Genomic DNA, 9999 nt, shown 5'->3' with positions numbered 1-9999 from the left:
TCAGGAATAGGTTCTGGCTCAGCACTAGATCTAGAGGAGGGGCAGGAAACACTAGTGAAGGCCCACAAGAAGCAGGTTGACAATGTCTGAGTAAAACTGAATCAATTAAAACGTCAGAGAACTATGACTTCCTCACCCCCACCCCCATAACCACTGTAATAAGCATCAAGTAAAAATAAGAATGGAATACAGCGAGGAAAGCTGCAAAAGACAGTTTCTTTCTGGGGAGCAGTTCAAAAGGAAGACTAAAAACAAAGCAGAGAAACATGAAGCGAAGTGTAGAGCAGACACTGAGAGAAACATTCTGGCAAATAGTCCACACAAGGTGTCACTAGAGAAATTTGAAGCCTGTGGTGCACTAAAGTTAACCATAGTAACAATAAACTTCAAACCCAACTCAACTCCAGACAAAACTAACACAAATACCCAATATTACTAAGGGCCTAGCAGAAGGAAAGTCATGCTTATCTTTACAGATAAAATATATTTCCTCAGTATCTATTATATTACATATCTGACTTTAAATGAAAGATTATGAGGTTGTTTTAGTCTGCTCAGGCTGCCATAACAAAATGCCATAGACTGTGAGGCTTAAACAGCAGGCATTTATTTCTCACATTTCTGAAGGCTGGGAAGTCCAAGATCAGAATGCCAGAATAGTTGGGTTCTGATGAGAGCTGTCTACCTAGCTTTCAGATGGCTATCTTCTTCCAGAGTCTTCATATGGTGAAGAGAAAGAGAGAGAGAGAGAGAGAGAGAGAGAGAGAGAGAGAAAACTCTCTGGTGTCTCTTCTTAGATGAGCACTGATCCCATCATGAATGCCCCACCCTCGTGAATTCATCTAAGCCTAATTACCTCCCAAAGGCCCCATCTCTAAATATCATCACATTGGGGGTTAAGGCCTCAACATATAACAGGGGGGAACATATACAAGATGGCAAGAAAAATCAAAATCTGAAAACACAAAGCAATAATCAAAACCAGACAAAAATATGACACAGACGTTGGAACTATCTTACAGGGAATTTAAAATAATAGTTATTAAGATGTCAAAGGATCTAATGGAAAAGATAGGCAACATTCATGATCAGATAATCTCAGCAGAGAAATGTCAACTACTATGTTTCCCCGAAAATAAGACCTAGCCGAACAGTCAGCTCTAATGCAACTTTTGGAGCAAAAATTAATATAAGACCTGGTTTTATTTTACTATAATATAAGACTGGGTCTTATCTAACATAATATAAGACTGGGTCTTATGTTAATTTTTGCTCCAAAAAACACATTAGAGCTGATTGTCCCACTAGGTCTTATTTTCGGGGAAACACGATATAAGAAAGAATCAAATGGAAATGCTAGAAATAAAAAATTCAGTAAGAGATGAAAAATACCTTAAAGAGGCTTATTAGTAGACTCTACACAGCAGAAAAAAAAGTCATGGAACTTGAAAATGAGTCAATAGAAGTTACATAAACTGATACGGAAGAGAAAAAATAAAATGGGTAAAAAACAGAACAGAGCAACCAAAAGCTAAAGGAAAACATCAAATGGTATAATATACATGTAATTGGAATCCAGAAGGAACAGAGTACTTCAGGAGATGAAAAATTCATAAAAACACAATTCACAAAAGAGAAAATCATTCGTCCTGACGAATGAAATTGATTAATTCTCATTCTGTTCATGAAAGCATAACTTGATACAATCTTTTTGAATATTAGTTTTGCAAAATATATGAAGGACCTTAATATATTCATGTCTATATTTCCCTGTAATTCTAGTTCTGGAAATATATCTCCTCCTGCAGTGGTATCAAAATATTTTCACACATTTTTTTTTTATACTCCTCCCTTAAAAAGATGGCATCTAATTCCCCATCCATGGAGTATGGTATGGACTTTGTGACTTGCTTCTAATGAAAAGTAGAATGGTCAGTGTGTGATTGGAGATTAGATCACAAAAGGCACAGTACTTGAGTCTCTCTTGGATAATTTCTTCTGGGAGAAGCTAGGTACATGCTGTGAGTAGAAGTACACAGGATGAGGAACTGAGGAATCCTGACAACAGCCAGCAAAGAACAGAGGTCTTCAGCAAACAGCTATCTGAGTGAGCCATCTTGAGGCAGCTCCTCTATCTCCAGTGAAGTCACTAGAGATAGGGCATTTCAAGAGGTAATTAAGGTTAAATTGTGCCATAAGGGTGTGGCCCTAATCCAATAGGACTATTGTCTTTTTAAAAAGAGGAAGAGACATCAGGGATAAACATACACAGAGGAAGGGCTTTGTGAGAACACAGAAAGATGGTGGTCATTTGAAAGCCCAAGAGGCCTCAGGGGAGACCAAACCTGCCAACACCTTGATCTTGGACTTCCAGCCTCCAGGACCATGAGAAAATAAATTTCTGTTGTTTAAGCCACCCAGTTTGTGGCATTTTGTCAAGGCAGCAAAATATATAATATAAAATTTATGTTTTTAACCATTTTAAGTATACAATTCTGTTTTATTAAGTACATTCACATTGTTGTGCAACCATCACCATCGTGTATCTCTAGAACTTTTTCATCTTTCCTTTCTGAAAACTATACCCATTAAACACTAAATCCTTATTACCCTCTTCCACCAGCCCCTGGCAACCACCATTCTACTTTATGTCTCAATGAATTTGACTATACTAGGATCCTCATACAGGAGGAATCATACGTGTCCTTTTTAAACTAGTGTATTTTACTTCCCATAACTTCTTCAAGGTTCATCCATGTTGTAGAAAAATTTCCTTTTTTTTTAACCTGAATAATATTGCTGTGTGTGTGTGTGACTGTGTGTGTGTGTGTGTGTGTGTGTGTGTGTGTGTGTGTGTGTGACATTTTGTTTATCCATTCATCCATCAGTGGTTACTTGGGTTGCTTCCATCTTCTGGCTACTGTGAATAATGCTGTTATGAATATGGAGGCAAAGCTATCTCTGCAAGACTCTGCTTTCAAGTCTTTTTAGTATATATCCAGAAGTAGAATTGTTGGATCATATGATAATTATATGTTTAACTTTTTAAAAATGTCTACTGTTTTCTATAGCATCTGTACCATTTTACATTCCCACCAGCGATACACAAGGGTGCTAATTATTCTACATCCTCACCAACACTTGTTATTTTTTGTTTTTCTTTTGTTTAGTTTTTGTTTTTATCCTTTTTTGACATCCTAATGGGTATGAGGTAGTATAGTATCTCACTGTACTTTTATTTACATTTCCCTAGCGATTAGTGATATTGAGCATCATTTCATGTGCTTACTGGTCATTTGTGTATCTTCTTTGGACAAATGCCTGTTCAAGTCCTTTTGCCATTTTTGAATTGGGTTGTTTATTTTTTGGTGTTGTTTAAGGAGTTATGTAAATATTCTAGATATTAATCCCTTATCAGATACATGATTTGTGAATATTATCTTCCACTCTATGGTTTGCTTTTTTTACTCTGTTGATACTGTCTTTTTATGCACAACATTTAAAAATTTTTGTGAAGTCCATTTTGTCTGTTTTTTCTTTTGTTGCCTGTATATTTGGTGTCATATCCAAGAAATTATTGCCAAATTCAATATCATAAAGCTTTTGCCTATGTTTTCTTCTAAGATTTTTTATAGTTTTAGGTTTTACATTTTATGAAGTAAAATTGACAAAGGAAAATTGTATATATTTAGCTTGTGAAAATGTGACTTTTTAAAGGTGTACAACACTATGATTTAATATATGTATATACTGTGAAATGATTATTGTAATCACATTAATTAACATATCAATTACCTCACATAGTTACCTTTTCTTTGTATGTGGTGAGATCACTTAAGGTCAACTCTCTTAGCATATTTCAAATATTCAATACAGTATTATTAACTATAATCACCATGCTGTACTTTAGATACCTAGAACTTATTCACCTTATAACAAAGTTTATACCCTTTGACCAACATTTCCCCATTTCTCCAATCCCCCATCTCTGAAAACAACTGTTTCCCTCTCTAATTCTATAAGTTCAAATTTTTTAGTTTCCAGGCTGCCACTCAAGGTGAGGGAGTAGATAAATTCTGTACTTACCTCCTGCCATGACCACATCAAAATGACAACTAACCTAGAACAATCATCATTGAGAATTGCCTGAAGTCTAGCTAAACAGAAGTTCTATAACTAAGGACATACAGAAGAAGTCACATAAAGACTGGTAAGAGAGGCGGAGATGGGAATGGGCTGGCACCACACCCACATGTGGCAGGTGAAAATCAGGAGGGATACCTCAGTTGTGGAGGTCCCTCTGAGGAGTGAGGGGTTCCAGTCCCACATCAGGTTCCCCAGCCCAGAGTTCCAGTGCCAGAAAGAGGTTATTCCATAACTTCTGGCTGTAAAACCAGCTGAGATTGTGGCTGATTGTGTCTTCTGGCTGAGTGAGACAAAGAGCTGCTGGAATCCCAGGCATTCCTCTTAAAGGGCCCAAGTAAGGACTTATTTGCTGATGGACTCACTTGCTCTGAGTTCCAGCACTGGGGCTACAGTTCTAATGGCACCAGGGACATATGTGGAGGAACTGAGTTATCTGCCTTCAGGTGAGGGCTGGAGGTGCAGCGTTCTCCCAGGCAGAAGTACTAACAAAAAACATTGTTTCTTTGTCAAGCCCTCCCCCCACCCAGCCTGCCTGCACTGGTGGGGACCATATCTGTGTCTCCATCAACCTAGCTAACACCACCATTCACCCCACCTTGGTGATTCCCTGGGATCCTACCTCACCCAACTTGCAGGTCAACATAAGCTTCTTAAAGTGGCCTTTCCATTCAGCCTCTCTTGGGTCATGCTGCAGACTTTTCTAAAATCTGTGAAAGGTTCACAAATCCCAAATAAGCAGCATCTTGCCTCGTAGTGTCCCATACCTCTTGCTAAGCAGCCCCAAACTCAGCACTACGGGCAGCAGACCTCAGTTCACAGCTTAGCTTCTCTCAGACATCTCCAAGCCTAGCACCACTGGCAACTATCTGCAGATCACTTTGTAGCTCATACTGAGTGACCATAGGCAGGGCACAGGTAGTAGCTTACTTTGGCCTGCACCAGAGCCACTCTCCCCCAAGAGGCCCCAGAATCCACACACCTGGTGGTCAGCTTCAGACTACACCAGAGAACAACCTCCACAAATGACACACTCAAAGGGCAAATTCAGCAGACACTAGAGCCCCACTAAGGAGAATCCTACTTCACAGAGTCAGCCCCTACACAACAGCTCATCCACTGAAGTCATGGCCAGTCCTCACACCCAATCAGCCTGAGGGTCAATCTCTCCGACTGACTTGCCTATAACCATCAATATTCAACTACAACATGGCACACACAGCCAACACAAGGGACACACATGGAGCTGGCTGAAGTGACCAAGGACATTGTGCCAATGAGCACCACAGGACACCTACTACATAGGCCATTCTACTAAGACCAGGAGACATAGCAGATCTACTTAATACATAGAAACAAACACAGAGAGGCAGCCAAAATGGGGAGACAAGGAAACATATCCTAAATGAAAAAACAAAGGTCCAGAAAAAGAGCTAAACAAAATTGGGACAAATAATCTAGCAGATGTAGAGTTCAAAACACTGGTTATAAGGATACTCAGTGATCTCAGTGAGAACTTCAACAAAGAGATAGGAAACATAAAAAAGAACCAATCAGGAAAAAAACAAAAACACAACAACCATAAATAAAGAATACAATAACTGAAATGAAGAACACATTAGAGGGACTCAACAACAGATTAGATGAAGCAGAGGATCAAATCAGAAATTTGGAAGATACCATAACAGAAAACACCCAATCAGAAAAGAAAAACAGGAATAAAAAAAAAATGAGAATAGTAGTTTAAGGGGCCTCTGGGACAACATCAAGTGTACCAACATTCACATCACAGGAGTATCAGAAGGAGAAGACAGAGCAAGGAATTGAAAATCTATTTGAAGAACTAATGACAAAACATCCCTAACATGGTGAAGGAAATAGACATAGAAGCCCAGGAAGCCCAGAGAGTTCCAAATAGATGAACCCAAAAAAGTCCACACCAAAGCAAATTATAATTAAAATGCCAAAGGTTAAAGACAAAGAAAGAATCTTAAAAGCAGCAACAGAGAAGTAGTTAGTTACTACAAGGGAGCTCCCATAAGACCATCAGCTGATTCCTCAACAGAAATTTTACAGGTCAGAAGGGATTGGCAGGAAACATTCAAAATGATAAAAAGCAAGAACCTACAACCAAGATTACACTACCCAGCAAAGCTATTATTTAGAATCAAAGGATAGGTAAAGTGCTTCCCAGACAAGAAAAAGCTAAAGGAGTTCATCACCACCAAACCAATATTACAAGGAATCTTAGAGGAACTTTCTTTAAGACAGAAAAAAAAAAAAAGATTAAAAATATGGATAATAAAATGGCAATAACTACATATCTATCAACAATTAAATGTAAACGGATTAAATGCTCCAATCAAAAGGCATAGGGCAGCTGAATGTATAAGAAAACAAGACCCTTACATATGCTGCCTACAAGAGACTCACTTCAGATTGAAAGATAAACATGACTGAAAGTGAAGGGATGGAAAAAGTTATTTCATGCAAATGAAAATGAAAACAAAAGCTGAGGTAGCACTATTTATACTAGAGAAAATAGACTTTAAAACAAAGAAGAACCCAGCAATTCCACTTCTGGGTATTTATCTGAAGAAACCCAAAATACTAACTCAAAAAGACATATGCATCCGTATGTCCATTGCAGCATTATTTACAATAGCCAAGATATGGAAGCAACCTACATGTCCATCAATAGATGAATGGATAAAGAAGTGGTACATACATACAATGGAATATTACGCAGCCATAAAAAAGAACGAAATCTTGCTATCTGCAACAATATGGATGAACCTAGGTATTACGCTAGGTGAAATAAGTCAGACATAGAAAGACAAATACCATAGGATTTCACTTATGTGGAATCTAAAAACAAAATAAATGAACAAACAAAACAGAAACAAACTCATAGATACAGAAAACATTTTGATGGTTGCCAGGTGGGAGGAGGGTTAGAGTTTGAGTGAAAAAGGGGAAGGGGTTAAAACACACAAATTGATAGTTACAAAATAATAATGGGGGTGTAAAGTAAAGCATATGGAATATAGTCAGTAATATTGTAATAACTATGTATGGTGTCAGATGGGTGCTAGATTTATCAGGGTGATCACTTTGTAACTTATATAAATGTCTAATCACTGTTATGCACCTGAAACTAATATTATATGTTAACTGTAATTAAAAAAGAAAAATTTATCAAAAAAATTTTTAGATGCCATATATGTGTATAAGTGAGATCAGACAGTAGTTGTCTTTCTGTGTCTGGCTTACTTGACTATGCGTAATTTCCTTGAGATTCATCCATGTTGTCTCAAATAGCAGCATTTTTTGCTTTTTTATGGTGAATACTATGTGTGTGTGTGTGTGTGTGTGTGTGTGTGTGTGTGTGTGTGTGACATTTTCTTTAATTCATTCATCCATCAATGGACACTTAGGTTGCTTCCATATCTTGGCTATTGTGAATAATGCTGCAATAAACATGAGAGTGAATGACAGGTTCTCCCAGCGCAATTGTTGTCTAGGTGAAGAGACAGATTTCTAGTGCTTCCTACTCAGCCATCTTTCCAGAATCCTCTCTATCACCTGTTATTTTCAAACCTCATTTAAAATAATATAAGTAATATATTTATAATAATTCTTTCTTAACATTCTGATCTTTTAATTTACAATAATTGTCTAGTCTTATCTCTATATGTGTAACTAGCTTTCAAGCTAAGGACTTGTTTGTTTGTTTTTTTCCAATCATAGCTTCTCCATTCTTAGGGTTTCAATTTTAATTCAGTTTTATTATTCTAGAGCACATCTTTAACTAATGTATTTTCGAAGGTTATCTTGATAGTGATTTGTTTTGTTTTGTTTTTTTTTGTTTTATTTTTTGTCTGCTTGGTAATCTATTTCTATTGACTTTACCCTTAAGTGGCATCTTATCTAGTTAGGAAATGTTATTCAAAACTGTGCAGACTACTCAAAACTATGTAGATATAATTCTGTGGTTTTCTGACATTTAGAGTTGAATAAGAGGCCACACTGGCTTATCTTTCTCTGCAGTCAGCTTTTTTTTAAAAAAGATTTTATTGGGGAAGGGGAACAGGACTTTATTGGGGAACAGTGTGTACTTCCAGGACTTTTTTTTTTTTCCAAGTCAAGTTGTTGTCCTTTGAATCTTAGTTGTGGAGGGTGCAGCTCAGCTCCAGGTCCAGTTGCCGTTGCTAGTTGCAGGGGGCACAGCCCACATCCCTTGCGGGAGTCGAACCAAACCGGCAACTTTGTGGTTGAGATGACATGCTCCAACCAACTTAGTCATACGGGAGCTCAGTGGCAGCTCAGCTCAAGGTATCATGTTCAATCTTAGTTGCAGGGGACGCTGCCCACCATCCCTTGAGGGACTCGAGGAATTGAACCGGCAACCTTGTGGTTGAGAGCCCACTGCCCCATGTGGGAATCTAACCAGCAGCCTTCGGAGTTAGGAGTATGGAGCTCTAACCACCTGAGCCACTGGGCCGGCCCCTCTGCAGTCATCTTTTTAAATTTGTTTTTTGCTTTCTTTTCTTTGGAATTTAAAATGTTCACAATATTTATCTGGTTGAAAATTCATTTTCATAAGTCATTTTTTTTGACAATCTGAACCTTTTGAGTTCCTTAATAATGTCCTTTTTAGTTCATATGCAGAAATTTCTTTTCTTCTGATAATAGTTTCTGCTTGATGAACTTTATGCTTTTCTCTTAAGTATATCTCTTAATTTTAGAATACTGCTTTTTTCTTTTTTCGGGCATCTATTTCATGCAGCTTCTCTTTGACCACTTTAGTCTTTGGCTATAGTAGTAATGAAATGAAAAAAGCAGTAGTTTTGTTTGCCTTCCTTGGTTGTACAGCTCTCGCAGACGGACATCCTGCTTTCCTCCAAAGTTCAGTGAAATCTTCCTCCATTTTGGTGGTGGAAATCAGCAGGGGAGGCCCAAGAATGCTAACATGTATTAAGGACATATTTACACAGAAGCGAAAATAGAAACACAGGGAGAAAGAGTGGTCTGTGCTATGAAGTGTTAACTGAAGTCCCAAAGCCATTCTTCCCTTCTTGGAGCACCCACTCTCTGTTGATTCCAAAGCTCCAAGACAGAGAAGCTTTTAAAAAAATTGTTATCAAAGACATTTGACTGCCACTCAAAGGTGAGAATTATTGAGCTGCCAAAAATTGTATTGTTTGTTGGTTTTTCACTCCCAATCCACATCCGTAATAAATCACACTTTTTATTATCTTACCAAAATCTGTAGAATGCTCTTTTATTCTATTTTATAGAGACAGAGATTCCCACCCCCTTCTTTTTAATGATCATATTTTCTAGATTTTCAGAGGGAATTTCTCGAGGGGGTACTTTTACCCCACCTCATCTTAATGGTGTGTCTGGAACTTAAGCCACTGAATTAACATTTAAAAATATATTTAAACCTAAGTCAAAGAATTCAAATGCAAGGAATGGGTTAAATTTCTTCTACAAGTGTCAGCAAAATGACAAAAGACAAAAGAGGAACAGCCTTTAGTAAAGAAAGTTACAGGGTATACAGTCATTGTGGAGGAAGGCTTTCACAGGCGAGGAACGTATTGCCCCTCCTTCCACTTTAACTCGGATTAATACAGATAGACAGACAGACAAGCAGGGTCATTCCCAGACGTTAGCCAACAGCAGACGCAGCCAAGATGGATTTCCGATGGTGAGTGATATCATTCTTATTATCCTTTGAAATTCAAATTTGAGTTAAGTTACCTCAGCGGCAGGCTGAGGTTGACGGTACTGCTCTCATTTCTGTCCTTCCTGCCCAAGAGTGCTAATATGTATTAAGAACATATTTATGCC

At 37.9% G+C, this 9999-nt stretch overlaps 1 protein-coding gene across 4 annotated transcripts in view; it reads left to right on the top strand.

Annotated features, from left to right (window-relative positions):
• The first annotated feature begins 9699 nt into the window (after positions 1 to 9699).
• Positions 9700 to 9999, top strand: part of CD86 (CD86 molecule) — an 80561-nt gene continuing 80261 nt past the window's right edge. For all 4 annotated transcript variants that reach the window (XM_074331090.2, XM_074331136.2, XM_074331108.2 and 1 more), the window contains exon 1: positions 9700 to 9856. In XM_074331090.2, the coding sequence (XP_074187191.1) occupies positions 9843 to 9856 (14 nt within the window). In that variant the 5' untranslated portion in view covers positions 9700 to 9842. The remainder of the gene's footprint in view (positions 9857 to 9999) is intronic.

The sequence above is a fragment of the Rhinolophus sinicus genome, chromosome 17 (assembly GCF_057876585.1).
Source record: "Rhinolophus sinicus isolate RSI-liver-muscle chromosome 17, RSI-T2T, whole genome shotgun sequence".
In the NCBI taxonomy this organism is placed as follows: domain Eukaryota; kingdom Metazoa; phylum Chordata; class Mammalia; order Chiroptera; family Rhinolophidae; genus Rhinolophus; species Rhinolophus sinicus.
The sequence above is the reverse complement of the archived record's forward strand: the minus strand, read 5'-3'. Positions and strand labels throughout refer to the sequence as shown.